General features: G+C 39.5%; 1 protein-coding gene across 1 annotated transcript in view; it reads right to left on the bottom strand.

Moving 5' to 3' along the window:
* LOC124154467 (sortilin-related receptor-like) overlaps window positions 1–16,068 on the bottom strand; it is a 91,997-nt gene that overhangs the window by 9,807 nt on the left and 66,122 nt on the right. Inside the window, exon 20 of the mRNA XM_046528217.1 lies at window positions 11,158–11,373. Coding sequence (XP_046384173.1) covers window positions 11,158–11,373 — 216 coding nt within the window. The remainder of the gene's footprint in view (window positions 1–11,157; window positions 11,374–16,068) is intronic.

The following is a 16,068-nucleotide window of genomic DNA, read 5'->3' as shown; positions in this document are numbered from 1 at the left end:
CCCGCGGCTGCTCCGCTTAGTCCTCATTAATGCTCTTCTCCACCGAGAGGGGTGCCCAGGGGGATTCGGGGGTTTTAATGTGTTATGCATGCGGTCACTAATCGTCCACAGTGATCACGTAGCGATGATTGTAAAGGGTAGTGCAATGCGGAGTGATAGTAGCGACAAGTACCCATAGAAGAAGACTTAATGGCAAGTTTTTCATTTTTTGCGGGGGGTTCCAACGGAATACCGGGGGTTTTATACTTGTGTTAAACCAGTGGTCACAAATCGTTCTCATAAATTCCGTGCCGATATGTCCTAGGGGTCCAGAACAGTGGTCTGACGATTCTTTTACCTGGAGAGGCGATTTATTTTGGGAGGTTTCACGGGGTTATCGGGGGTTTTAATAGGTGGTAGGGGCACCGGTTAAATTGTGACGAAAACTATTCGGAAAGGCGACTTTAAAATTTTTTTATTTTTTTTTCGGCGATGTTCCAGGAGGTGATCTGGGGTTTTCTGGTATTTTTTCCTGTATGGTTTACGGTGGCTTGCCCTCACCAAATATTCCGGATCTAGAGCTCAGAGGGGACGGGTACTGCGGCGTAATGCTCGCGAGAAGTTCCCAAATAGGAGACTTAATGGCACATTTCACATTTGGGGGAATTTCAGGGGGATACCGGGGGTTTATATGTGTGTACTCCCTGCGGTCACCATCCTTTCACATAAATTCCGTTGGGGGCATAGGAATAGTCACGAAAAGATCCATATAGGTAGACTTATGTGAAATAATTTATTTTTTGGGGGGTGTATGTGGGTTTACCGGGGGTTTAAAGGTTTTTACTGCCAGGGGTCATCAATCGACCACATTAATCCCGTAGCGATGACTGGTAAAGGTTGGGAAAGCGGTGAAATTGTGACGAAAAATACCAGAAAAGGCTACTTATATATGCAAATTTTAAATTTTTAGGGGGTTTCGGGGGGTTTAAAGATGACGAGATTATATGGTCATATTCATTTACTGTCATATCTAACGGAAGTGTGCCCTATAACATCCATATTTCGAAAGTAGTACAATAAAAAGCAAACCAAACCCCGAAAAAAGTTGGTAGGGCCCGCCATTTTTATTTTTTCGCGGTTAAATTCATTGAATCATTTATTAAAAGTTTATGTTTTCTAAAAGATAATGCAGAGTTGTATGTAACTACAAAGTTTGAAATAAATCGGTCAGGTTAAAATTGAAAAAATCCTGTGTTAATCTTTCGGAAATCGTTATTTTCGGTGATTTTCGGAATATTTTAATTTTGTTCTCAGTAACCAAGGCCGACGAAAGAAAATTGTTACGTATATTTCGTAGACGATGTTATGAGCATATATAATAATCATTTCCGTTATCATACACCTTAAATTAAGTCGAGGGGAGCGGAAGGTATGAAGTTTGTTTCGAAAAAACTATTTTTGGACGCCATTTTGGCTGCAAATTTCTTAAAAAGATGCTAATAACATTACACTATTACGTGCCCACGTTTATAAGCTTTCAAAAAATGCATTAAACATCCAAGTGGCACGCACGGTTCGCGCGCAGTAAAATTAAAACCGAAAGATGGTCCCCGGAAAAAGCGCGATTTCGGCCATTTTGTCGTCCTAGCGACGACACGTGGCGGAAACTTCCGGTTTTCGGATTTTTCCTCCGGATCATTTCGGGTTTCCCGCACGCATGCCAAATTTCAGCTCTCCGGCAAAAGTTGCATTGACTGGAATTCACCCCATAATACAAGCACAGACAGTCCTAAACGACGAATTCTCCGGTTCCTACGAATAAACGGATGAAGTTATTGTATATAAAAGCTAAGCGGACATTAGTAAACATCAAAATCGTTCTAATTACATACTTAAATGAATCATATGCCGTCGATAACATTAACCTACAATTAACGTATCCCCCTTCCAACGGCTGTGGCTCAGACTCCTACAACGATGTTATTTAGGTGTTATAAGATTTTTGGTTTAACTGCTCCAGTTTTATATTTTATGACCTTACTCAGATATTAATATTATATGTAATACAAAATATGAGGGCTTCCGATCCTTTATCGTCGGATATTTTACCTCAAATAGAAAATAATCAACACGTCTCACAAACGAAGCTCTCACGACTGCGGGCAACTATTACAAACAATCACAGCAATAGCTTCGTGTGATGTTTAGGCACCTATGACGTCATCGAGGCTTCGTCGGCAGTGGCTTGGGGGGCGAGGGAGTTTTTGGCGCGCTTTAAAATTCGTTAAATTTATCATTGAATATCTCGCGAAGGGAAACTCAGATTTACATGTGGTTTTCTTTGTTGAATTCAGAAAATAATTTTCTGTCCGCCTGCAAAATAAAAAAATTCATGCAAGGTCCCCATTGGACGGATTTAGCGTGCGGGAGAGGTGACTGTAGGCAACATTCAACACCTACTGAGTTGATGAAGTGAGTGGGAACGTGCCCGTGATACTTAATAATGCCAGATTATCGATACGTATGAAATTGAGGTAGAGGGTGTATGTAACGAAAGGAAAGGCAATATCTATTCCATTAGACGTAGGTGTCCGATCGCGGAATTTTCAGCGAACGGCGTTTTGAGGTACAGCGCTGTTAGATACGGGAAGTGAGATTTCCGCGATTTCGGAGGAGTATTTTAAAGAATTTTTGTATAATTTTCATCGGTTGGTCAATTTTCATGATTTTTTTCATTCGTGCAACACGAGCTCATTCTTGTTTGCGTGGTCCTTTTCACCCCCCGCAAGGAAAAAATCATTCGCGTTGGGGGGCTTTGTGACACACCGGTGGTATATCCGGTGGTATATATTTATTTATTCCATGTTCTCCCTTTACGTTTTCCACGCGTATTGTTGGAGATACGACTCACGCCATATTTCAATTACCGCTATCGTATTTGATTGTCATGAAAAGGCGGCGTTGGGGATCGCCGAAAAAAACATATAAATTCCGGGGACGAGGAGGCATTTTTGCAATAGAAGGGATTACACTACTAAATGTTATGCTTGATTTATAAAGCAATGGGTGTAAGAAAGCCTCTCAACAAATTTTACCATTGAGCGCTGAATAATTTCGCCCCTAGAAGAGTTTGAATTTTCAACTTGAATTCCGCGCCAAAAACGTATTTCTCGGGCGACGCCATGTTGGTGACGTATGAATCTCATGATATCTGCATTGCTTGCATAAGGAGTGCATTATCGTAGGCGTTATTTAGAGTATAAATAAATAGTAGATGAAACGGAGAATTTTAAATGAGTGGTAGGAAACCTTACGTGTAATGTTGTGTGCCTAATGTGAATCTACCTCTCGTTAAACACAAGAAAAGTATTTTTTTGTTGTGCCAAACGACCCTGACCGAGGAAGGCGGTGGTACGACGCTGTACGGAGACAGCATATTCCCTCAGAGATGGGCTGTTATAGAATTTGTGTGGGCCATTTTAATGTAAGTTTCTTCTGCTTCTAAATGGGATTTAGTTTCCATTACTCCTTTTGTTGTCTTTTGCCACACACCGCAAAAGTTCGTATGTGCTTAAATACATACGCGCTCAACGGGAAATTTTACTTTTTAATTGCAAATATATCATTATGTTTCAATTTATGTTGAATTTAATGATTATTTCGTGTGCATCTACTACATATTTGCCCCGGTTTTCACTCTTTGTTTATATCTTGCGCATTAAAAGCCAACTACTGTAACGGAAAGGGTCTTCGACGCTCACCTGGTGATGTGTCAAATAGTACAAAGTAATACATCATAATCACAAATTTGTACTCCAGGAAATACTACAATATCGTATTACTAACAACAAGCAGAAATAAACACATTTGAGCTACGGTGCCGCCAGGTTTATAAATAGAAGCACAAATAGTAAATAATAACTTTTCTTTCTTTGTTAACTTTTCTAATCTTACAGCAAAACAGAGAAACCAAAGGCAAATGCGTACTGAATTAATACTAGCAAATAGTTTGAACTCTCATCATTCGAAAAGAATAATTGTCAATTTATACAATGTAATGTGTGACTCCTCTCGCTAGACTTCAAACTGTACGTTAATGCCGACGTCATGATTTTATCCACCATTTTTTTTTCTTGATTAAAAAAATTTGCATTTGCTTCAATGAAAGAGTACTAGCAATGACTGCGAAATTACGAATACAAAAAAACCTGTAAATAAGAAATAAAACGAGAGAAAAGGCTGAAAAAATTATGAAAGACAGTCCCGCTCCCTCAACCTCTAGCACAGTTCATATCGCTGGCCACTTGGCCGCCTAGGTAACATAAAATTACTCAAAAAGTAAGTATTATAAAAAATAAGGATAAAAACCGGTTCAAGTATGCAGTAAATGCCTACGAAATAATCATTACAGCCTACATAAATAGAAGAGGAATGATAAATTTGCAGTATAAAATAATTTATCCCTTTGAGTGCATATATATATTCACTCACAAGCGGAATGTTAGTGGAGCACAGCAGAAAACTACGAAAGTACAAGTACATGTCATCAAAATGTACATACAGTTGTAGTATAGGATACTACATTTTCTTTAGAAGCATAAGTGGTGCCACAAACTTTGTCCTAAAACTTTTGAAAGTGACTGTACGTGTAGCTCAGATGTAAATATAAGGGAACTAACGGCTATTTTCACGTAAAAATCCCCATCTCTGAGTTCCTCTATCATTTTGATGACAACTGCTTACCATTTTTTATAGAACGAAACTGACTTGAAGAATTATCAGGAGCACAGTTGACCAAAGCGAGGCATCTGCTTTAAAAATGCTGTTCCAACGAAATTTGAATGCTAATCCTAAAAGAAACTAGGAAAACCCCGAACTTCCTCACTTCAGAGAACAAGAAAACAGCTATAACTATAGCATATTTTTTAAATTTATTTCATAATTTACATGCGGAAACTAAAAACCATAAATAAGTAAAGGATTTTACGATGGTAGTCCACAAATTAAACCATCCACTATAATTGCCGTGATTACTGCCTCTATCAAAACTTTAAACATTTAATCTTAAGAAGTTTCATTTCAATGAAATGATTCGTTTTAAGACAAAAAAAATGTTCATCGAGCCTCAGTTGATAATGTCAGTATATTTCGATAATCAGTCAGAAAAAAATTAACGTTTTTTTTCACCATGATGACAAACTTTTGGCCACTATTTCCACGAACCCATTCTGTTTACGGCTTCTTCAAGCGTTACTCCCGCGGCATTCATGAGGTTCACACGTCACACGGCGTCAGCCAATAGAAATACGTTTCGCGTCGTGGGCGTGGCCAAAGCTCCTAGCGGACTTTTAAAGCTACTTATCTCGGTTAAAGATCGAATTTGAGCTCTGAAATTTGGCGTGTGTGTTTTTCATTCATATCTTTTTGATTTAAAATAACGAAATCCAATTTCTAATTTTGAGTGTTCCCTCCTATTGGGCATTCGGCATTATGCATTGAGCCTAAGGCTTTTCGTGTGTGGAAAGCATTGACTACAGATTACCCGTGAAGGCACACAGGTGGAGAGACAGAGAGAGAGAGAGAGAGAGAGAGAGGTCGGTGACAGACCTTCGGAACTGAGGGCAGTTTGGAGCGTGTCAAGAGGATGCGGTCGGGCCACGCGTCGTGCGGCAGTGGCGGATACAGTTGGGGGCGCAGGGGGTGCGCGCCCCTCCCTGTGGGGCCGCCCGCATCGCCAAACATTCGTAGAACCACAATTGTGACTTTTTAATATCGTAAGATGGCATTGTGTTATACATGTGTATAATAACTTTAATTCAAATTTTCTTTCACTCTGCTTGTGACTTGATTACTTTTATTTCCATGAAAGTAAAGGCAAATAAAGATATCTTTTGCGCCCCCCCCCCCCAATTGAGTGTTTTCCGTAACTGCTACTGCCCTGCGGAGGCGTTCATCGGCATCAACCAGAGGAAACGAGCATCCCTGTCGGGTGTCGACCTACAGTACGACCCATCCGTGGAAGCGACAGCGCACAGTGGTCCCAAATCGAAAAAAGCTGGCCAAAAGTCGTTTTTTCGAAAATTTTCAAGGAATTTTTGAACCTTATATTCGGATTCTACAGAATATGGTCTACAAAATACACTACTAAGTTGGTATTTTTGTTCATTAGAGCGGCTGCAGGGATCCGTCAAACATGGAGCATTCACCGTAAAAATGACAGTTGCGTGAAATCGGTCGATTTTGAAGAAGTTCAGCGTCATGCAGGACAAACTTTACGCGATATATTGCGCCAAAAAGCATTTTTACCAACAAATATAAGCATTATTACTTAGTGGGACATACATTTTATTCGGGTTTTACTAAGTTTATTATTTTACATAATTTTTTTAACTTTTAGTGTTTTTTACCCGAATTTTCAAATTAAAATGTACAATATCATATAGAGCGCCACGTTCCGACGCGGTGTCTTTTGCACCAATACAAAGGGAAAATTATTTTCAACGCAGTAGTAAAGAAAATGCTTGCTACTACTTGCTACTCCGACCTCAGCATTGATTGAACTACAATGATGCAATGCGCTGACGCAAGGTTGGGCTCCAGGAAATCCAGTATTTATGGGTGTTATTCAATATTGTTGGATATTTTATTTCTATAACAAATATTTACCCTATGAATAAACATCTCATGTCATGTGTAGAATATTTTATCAATAATGGTTTCCAGTTAACCTTACATTTTCTTTACGCGTGCCCATGCTCTCCTAAAAATTGCTTACTCGAGAGGAAGGATATATTTATCGAACGAAAGTTCGCAGCGGTGCATGTAGTAATCCTCAAAAACTTGAATGCATTCAGAACAAAAATGAATCCCTCAAATGCTACTCCACCATTTCATTCCGTTTGACGGATTAGTTTTCGTCCTCACGCGGCACATTGACCCTCTGTCGCCTCCATAGCGGCCTCCTCAACCGCATGCAGGGCAAACGACTGCCGAAAAGGCCTAAGGTATTTATATCGCCCACCGGGAAAACCCAATCACCGCTCTCTGTTCCCTTGTAATTAATTGCACTTCGTCCACCGGAGATGAACGGAGTAAGTCTTTTCACCCTTCAAATGAGAATTTTCCTAGAAAATGGAGATAATAGAATTGCGAACCTCACACTGCGGAAAACCCAAATTACTTCTAGACATCGCTTGCCCGAAATTTTCTCGCAAAAACTCAGTTTTAAGCCGTGTCCCAACTCGTTAGCCATTGGGCATCATGTATTTAGCCAGCCAGATTCTAGGCAGCCAACCACAAGGGAGCATGAATTGGGACATCGTTAGGCAGGTGCTGCCATCTACTGGGCACTAGGCCAATGCAAAACAAGAGATATTCGGAATGATTTGAACAAATGATGAACAAAACCCACCCAAAATTGTTAAAATGTGATGTGTCAAGTGATTTTGAGTATTAGACGTCGGAGAAGAGTATTTTATCATTACTTATTTTACAGAGCCGTACAAAAAACACCATGAACCTCTGAGAAAATCCATGTTCTGGGGCGCCTACAATAACGATTTCAGGTAATTTAACAATAAAATGATACGAGTAAATATTTATACTTAGTCATGAAATATTTCATTGACATCAAACGGTGACATGAAACCAAAGATCTTTTATGTACTGGAGTTATTTCGCGATGACCGTGATACCTTAACTTAGTGCCATGTTAACAACCTTTCAGTAATTGCTTAAAGCAATATCAATTTCACTTAAATGATATCCTTCGATCCACTGAATGGGAGTCATGACTAAATTAAATATGCCGAGTCACCTATTTAACTACGAATAACTTTCCCTCACTGCGATCATTACGAAAAGACTTCCAATAACTAAGGCAGGAGCGTTTAATAAATGCTTTATCGATCAGGAGACTTTAGAAGTTTCCATCGATTCATGCCCTTCAAATTTAAACTCGGCAATTTCATCGAGATAATTAGTAAGCAACGTAAACAAAACCGAAAATTCTTCTGAACACACTATCATCAATACCTCTATAATACGTACCTTGCAGTTCTTTGTTGGCTCAAATTCTTCTCTCATAATGGCACGAATACATTTTGCTCTTAAACTTCTGGATCGCTCGGGAAATTGAAAACGGACATCTTGGGCCTCGTCTTGTAATTTCCTCGGCCATTAGAAACACTGCGGCAGCCAGACTAATAGCACCACTTTTTACACTTTAGTAGAACTTCAGTAATATCCACTGCTACCGTAGAACGAACCACTGCTAAAAACCTCTTTAATTTCTTCAAATTATAGTTGTATTTTCACGTCTCACTCATTCAAGCGACTTCTGTTTATCTCTTCAGCAATCCCACTATCCTTCCATCAACAACTCCCTAGCAATATTTGTAACCCCACTCGTCCTGACGTCACCGACGTTCTCTGCTCGCTTGCGTAGGCCTTGTCTCTCGGTGGCTACGGAAGGATGCACTCCTCGATGCCTAAATCTGGCGGCCGCGTTAGCTGCCTAAATTCCCTCCTTAACGAGTTGGGACATCCTTCCAAGATGGCGTCATGGCTAAATCCTGGGACTGGCATAGCCAAATGCCCAATTGGGACACAGCTTTACTCAGATTTTGCCAAACGAAAGACGTGAAAGTGAGTTTCCTCAAGCGTGAAGATCGAGTCTTGAAAAAGTCGAGTATCCGCGAACTTTTGTAAAGAAGACTCGTGGGGTTGAAGAAGAGCGCCCATAGTGTTTTAGTGTAGTGTTTTTCGATAACCCCTGCCAAACAGTTCTGTTATTACTTTTGATGCAATAAGGGTATTTGATTTAGCTGTCGTTGTTAGTGCCTTCGGCTAAGACCTCATTGGATATAAAAAATTCACGCGTCTTCAGATGCATGAAAAATTTCTTGAAAGTGGAAAAGGGTCCTTAACGTTTAAAAACCAATACGTATTGGACTGCTAGAGCAACAAGTTAGAGTTAGTTGAGGACGTTTATTCAAAAGTTATCCTGAAAACAATTGCAGAGAAGTGTTTTTTTTCTCACATTATCTTCACCGTTGGAAGGAAAGCAAAAGAAATGACAGGTTTTTTTTTAGTATAAACTTCGCTGATTGGCTAAATGAGATGTTGAAATTTCCTCCGCCTTTATTTAAACGTCTACCCAGTGCATTCGACAAGTATTTTATGCGGAATTTGTGATGAGTTTAGAGTGATATTCATTCTACTTAATTCAATATGTTAATCTATCACCACCAAATTTCTGGGCATCACTCTAGACGAGAAACTCACCTGGAGCGCCAACACATCCGAAGGCATCCGAAAAGCAAGAGGCGCAACAGCGGCAATCTACCCACTTTTAAAAAGCCAGCACCTGGCGCTGGACACCAAGAAATTACTCTTCACGGCGATGATCCGGCCGTATCTCACCTATGGCTACCCGGCTTGGGGATCAATAGCACACATACACTTACACAAACTGACAGTTCTACAAAACAAGGCCTTAAAGACAATCACGGGCGCCCCCTGGTTCGTCCGCAACCAATACTTAGGTAGACGACAACCTCAAAATTAAAACACTTACACAATGCCTACACGACATAGCCAAATCTTTCGAACACTCTCTGCACAGAACAAACAACACGCTACTCACACCAATTTAGAACTACGAAGACAACCCACACTTTAAATACAACAGACCCAAAAGAGCCATTACACATCCAAACCGCTGAACAAAATTGAATAATTAACCACAAAACACACAAACGCCATAATACACTAACAACCAACACGCCGATTACCAGCTGATGCTGAATATCGAGACATTAACTATCACAGTTAACCAAAAATGCGATGCGATGTGATGCGAATATGTTAATCAAAATTGCTACTTTTTAAGGTTCATCAGAGTTAGCTGAAATTGGTCGACCAAAAAACAATTTGAGAAGTCCATTGAAAGGGCCAAGAGAAGGATAACGGGGGGATCTTAGAGCCAGCACATCACCAGCAGAGCATCTATGAGTTATCGAAGCAAAGGTGATGAGCTCGTGGCGAAAATAATTAAAGAGGTGACAACAACCACTCTCTCAAGAGCGCGGCGAGTGTTATCGAAATGGAGAGCCAAGGAGGTGAGGCAAAGTAAAATCTCCCACGACGAAGCCCTTTCCATGATCGTTTCTGGTAATTTCACAAAACAGTAGGTACTTGCTCCTCCGACGGACATGTAAAGAGGCTATCCTTCCTATTGGCCACTTGTCCGAGGAGGCAATGGAGGCGAGGAATAAGGACAAAAGAATATTCAGGGAGCACCAAGTAAGGAAATTTTTCAGGATTACAACGAATGAAGACCTGTTTAAAAGATTACTCCTAAAATCAGATCCAATGATATAAAGTATTTCTAAGGTTCAGAGAAGGAAATTATTTCAACTACCAGCCGGGGTAAAGAGTAAATTAATCCTGGAAGAATTGAGTGCGCAGAGTGATGACGACAGTGATGAGGATTTGTCGGAGAGTGATTATGAATGTTTTTAAATTTATGTCGTAACAATGCCTGAGAAATAATAGGAAAAATGTTAACTTTTTTGACCATTAAAAAAACTCAAATGAAGGGAAAATCTCATTTAATTTTTCGTAACATATCATGTGCCCGTTAAATTGATGCCCCACCGCGTAAAGAGCTTATTTGCAAGCGTATCAATAAACTTGGCGTTTAACTTGAATTATAGGAGTTATGAAATATTGTTTATGACATTCAAATGATTGTAATAATGCCTCCATTGAAACTTGTGAAATAAGGAACCCCTTTTCAAATTGCTTCCAAATCCATTGTCAGGTATCAAGGAACTATAAAATTGTCTACTTAATTAGAATTAGATGTTATAATTTTTTAAACAATAAATGCAGTGCAATAATATTAATAATAGACTTATAATATAAATTTACAAATAATATTGGAGTATAAATACTGCCTTTGGAGTAGAAAGTTCTCCCATACCACATTTTTTGTGTGGAGTCTAGACTCCCTATTGTAACAATAATCTCCCGTCGATTGTCCAACGAAAGAAAATTACCTTTGAATTTTGTCATTACCATTTTTGACCGTTACAATTCCTATGAAGAAGGCTGATCAAACATCACTCATCCAGAAAAGGCAGAAAATTTGCTGAGGTGGTCATAACAACTCACTTTGCTTGACCTCGTCTTCACATCCAACCTCATCGGAAAAATCGGGGCAATGACCGATGCCATCACAGACTTGAGTCATGTGCACGCAGAAGCGAACCGAGTCACACGTGAATTGACCTCTGCTGCATCGAAAGGCATACTTGCAGTTATCTTCATCCTCGTCATTGTCACAATCCAATTTATTGTCACACATCCATGAGCTCGGAATGCATCCACCTGAAACAATTTTTTACAGGACATTCAAGCCAAACACAACTTCCTCCTACTCATAACCAGAGGTACATTTCCTTATTTTATACCAAACACACATCAACAGTTCCCAGTTTCAAACAATACTCAAAGATTATTGATGAAAACTTTTTCAAAATTTTAAATCCAATAGCAGGTATAAAAATATTTTTCCTGATCACTAATATTATTCATGTATGCAATAAACTTAGGTGTATTTTGTTCCAGGTGTCGAGCCTAAAGTATTCTCTGCCTAACAATGTTAAAAGATTAATGTATGTAAGCTTAGCGGAGGCGGTAATACGATATGGCTTAACAATTTGGGGCTGCACGAATCTAACCTGGTTAAATAAAGTTATTAGTCTTCAAAATAAAATTGTTGCGCTGTTGATGGTCAAGGAAAAAAATGTGAGAGATGTTTACAAAAAACAAAATGTATTACCTTTACAAGAACTGTATAAATATGTGCTCATATGTGATCACTATTTTGTAAGCAAATACACAAAGAATCGCCAGGTTACTTCTGTGCTCCAGCTACGAAAAAAAATAGGCTGTACGTACCAAGGTATTACAACCTCCATGGCAGAAGGTTATTGGCGCATGCAGTCCCTAGGTTATTGAACACATTGCCCATATCAATGTTGGAGCTTAAAAGCATGAATGTGCTAAAAAAATCTCTATAAAATTGGTTGTTAGAGTAATATTATTAAGAAATTATATATTTGTCCGCAAAGTTGTACGGCATAATAATAAAATTAAACTAAGGCACCTGCTGACAAGCCGTTTGGCTTAGCAGGACCTAATCGGTATTATGTATGTATTGATTTATTAATTATTGATCCTTTTTTGGTATCTACTTTTCTGTTGTTTATAATTTTTTTTATTATTTTTTTATATTTTGTTTGTATATCATTAAAAGGAATTTAATTTTGTTTCCATTACTTCTGATTGTGATAGCATAATGTATCTCATTATCTCATGTAATAAATAAATAAAAATATATATAAATCCTATCGACATTAATTTTCTACTTTGCTGCTCCGACTAAATGTTTCTGAGCAAACGTATGATATTTTGATTATGATCTTTTAAATGTGCATTAAATTAAAACTCTTATAATTGTTCATAATTTCCAAGACTATAGCGGACCTCAGACCTGCTAGATATATCATGCAAATAAACAGGTGGAAGAGGGGTAACTAACATAGGTGATGAAAATCTTGCATGTTTAGTAGGGATGGACGACGAATCCAGGATTTCTTCGGATCCGGATAGGAACCTTGATTTTCGGACCGGATCTTCGGATATTTTCGAATCCTAACGCATTTTCAACTGTCTGCTATAGAATGAAGTCATTATTAAAGTTTCTTCTTGGTATTTACAATCAAAGGAATGCTATTTAGATTTTCATACACGTTTTAATATTTTTACTGATTAAAAATCATTTTTATAAGCTTTCTAATTTTAAAAAGTGATAAAATCATTACTCGCTCGGTATGTAAACTGTTACGCTTGCGTTTGGAAATAAAAATAGATTTCAATCTTCGAATAAACCATAGACTGCATTTTTATATTCCTCACATAAGTTTCCCCCGAATTCAGTCACTTTCTCATGGCATACTCACTTGTGTTCCTCCCGCAAATGCTTCACTTGCAGTGAGATGGAATATTAACTTCCTCGCGATAGTTTCACGTCACCATGCACGCACATGGTTCTCTTTATGTCAATAAAAATTTTTTTACACAATGACATACATTTTTATCGGTATATCTTAAATTAAATTGCAACTGCGCAACACTGCAGCACAATTGACAATGCTAGAACAACGTTAGCGGCACGTGCGACGAGTTGCGGTAACAGAACGAGAAGACCGATCAGCGAGAGAATGGGGTGGGTAGCAGAATCGCGTGAAGGAGAGGTGGAGGGGAAGGAGCGCGCTCCCTCTGTCTTTCAAGCAACGACACTACGAATGAGGGAGCCAAGGACGAACATGTTAGATCTTGCTATTTTGTGACGTCATTGCCTGCAAAGCGAAGTCGGGCACCTATGTGATACATACAGCTGGAGCTTCCGGGCCTTATCTTCTTGTTTGACGGAACTGCTACCACGCCTGTTTTTTTACATTCTGCTGCTTGGACAATGCTGAAAATTGGTATAGTCATGTTGTAACTGAAAGGACTTTCTTTCAATCAATTTTAGCTTAAAAAACTAAATATGCTTGAAATGCGACGCGTTTGGTCTCATTATTTTATGAATCTCGGACACATCATCCAATTGACGAAAGCTATCGATACATCTCCGGATCCAGTAAGTCACTCACCTAGCATTTGCTCACGAGAAACGGAGAATTGAAGCAAGTAAGATGAAAAAAGTCAGTTGGTGACATGAGGTACGGATGAAACACGCTTCCATTGTTCCCTTGTAACTTGATATTTTCCTTCGAAAATAATGATTTATCGAATGCATGGTCTCGGAAAGGAAAAAACCTTAAAGGCATGGGTTGATGGAGGGCAGAGAGTGTTTTTTTTTAATCGGCAACGTAGTCACTTTTGACGTGGTTGTTATCCTATGGTGTTGAGATTCTCCCGATGGTGGTTGGGTCCTCTTGGGAAGAGTCACACTATGTGTCTGTAGCATTTTGCCGCAAAATTTTCCTCGGCAGAAATCCTGTTGCATAACTCGTAAGAGAGCTGTTAAACAAAATGCTTCTTGAGTCGGACAAGCATCGCAATGCGACGGCGCATGCGAATAGATGGTAGAGCAGTTACGGGATAACCCAAAAGCATTTGGGTCATATGTTAGGAAAGTTCAAGACAAACGATCTACCGTATGTTTGCTGAGAAAGGGCAATGGAGATGTGTTGACAAACAGTTGCGATACAGCCAATTTATTAAATTCCTACATCAAGAGCGTGTTCACCGAGCCTTCCGAGAACTCACCCGAGACCGTTGACAATCTCTGCATACGAAAGATGCCGCCTATTGACATTAGTACGCACGGAATAGAAAATATATTGAAATCGCTCAGTCCAAATATATCACCTGGTCCAGACAAAATCCCATCTCGCGTATTAGAGAACTAGCCTCAGAAATTGCCCCCTACTTGTAAATAATATTTACTAAATCCATCAAGCAACACGAAGTACCTAGTGACTGGAAAATCGCTAATGTAACGCCAATATTCAAAAGTGGAGACAAGGAACAGCCATCTAATTACAGGCCGATATCTTTAACGTCCATCTAATGTAAAGTACTTGAACACATCGTAGTCAGTTCGGTAATGAAACACCTAGACGCGCAAAACTTGTTAATGAGAACTCAACATGGATTCAGGAAAAGCAGATCGTGCGAAACTTAATTAGCGCTTTTCGCCCACGTTATTTAAGTCTCTGGAGAAGACAACATTCCAGTAGACGCAATTTTTCTTGAGTTCAAAAAAGCATTTGATAAAGTACCCCAAGGAAAGTGAACAATAAAACTGAAATATTATGGTCTAGACGAAGATGTCATTTCCTGGATAAGAGAATTTTTGAGCGACCGCGTCCAAAGAGTAGTATTAGACGGTGCAGTCTCCAATGAGGTTAGAGTCACTTCTGGCGTCCCTCAGGGTAGTGTCATTAGCCCACTCCTATTCCTTCTTTATATAAACGACATTGGCGAAGTAGTACACAGTAAGTTACGATTATTTGCTGACGACGCTGTAGTTTACAGAGAAATCCATTCCAGCAAAGATATAGATGAACTAACGAATGACCTTGCTGCTATCCAAGCGAGGTGCGATGCTTGGCAGTAGAATTAAATTTGAAAAAAATGCGTCGTAATGAATTTCTGAAAGAAGAATAACTCCCTACAACGTAGCTATAGAATTCGAGGTACCCAATTAGGGACTGTTGAATCCGTTAAATATCTAGAAGTTAGACTCAATAATGATCTATCGCGGAATATACATATTCGAGAAATAACCGGTCAAGCTAATCGTAAAATGGGTTTTGTTAAAAGAATATGAGGAAAATGCGACGACAAAGTGAAAGAAATTAGCTACCTTTCTCTCGTTAGACCACATTTGGAATACGCTGCCAGTGTTTGGGACCCTTATGAAAAAGGCTTAATAAAGGAGTAGGAACGCGTGCAAAAAGAGCTGCCAGGTATGTGAAAGGTCGTTACGATAGTCTTGTTAGTGTAACTGACCTCTTAGATAAACTCGGATGCTCGCGGCTGAGCTTAAAGCCACCGAGTGCGTCCACCGGGTTGCGGATGGTGGGTCGACCTTTAGATATAGAGGTTAGCTGCGAGATAACCGAGTTCTATCGCCGAATAAGCAGTCGTGGACAAAAAGCGGCGGTGTTCTGAGGGGGTATTGGGCAACCCTTGGGTAAGGTAGAAGATGTCTACCATTTAAATGATACCGAAACCTGTGAAGATACCGTAACCTGACGACTGGGATCCGCCAACAATTATGCCTCTCATCACCCGGGGGAGAGGGCAGCAGCTCTTCTTTATATGTTTGAAGGTGGAGACCATACTGGTCGGTAAAGCGACAAACATTTCACTACGGGCGTGGTAACAATTACTTTAACGGCTGTAGTACTGCGATGTGGAAGGCAAGGGGAAACCACCACATCATCATCCCGAGGAGTCGTAGCTACTCCACTCAATTTATAAAATGACATGATGGAATTCCCT

The sequence above is a fragment of the Ischnura elegans genome, chromosome 2 (genome assembly GCF_921293095.1).
Source record: "Ischnura elegans chromosome 2, ioIscEleg1.1, whole genome shotgun sequence".
Lineage (NCBI taxonomy): Eukaryota > Metazoa > Arthropoda > Insecta > Odonata > Coenagrionidae > Ischnura > Ischnura elegans.
The sequence above is the reverse complement of the archived record's forward strand: the minus strand, read 5'-3'. Positions and strand labels throughout refer to the sequence as shown.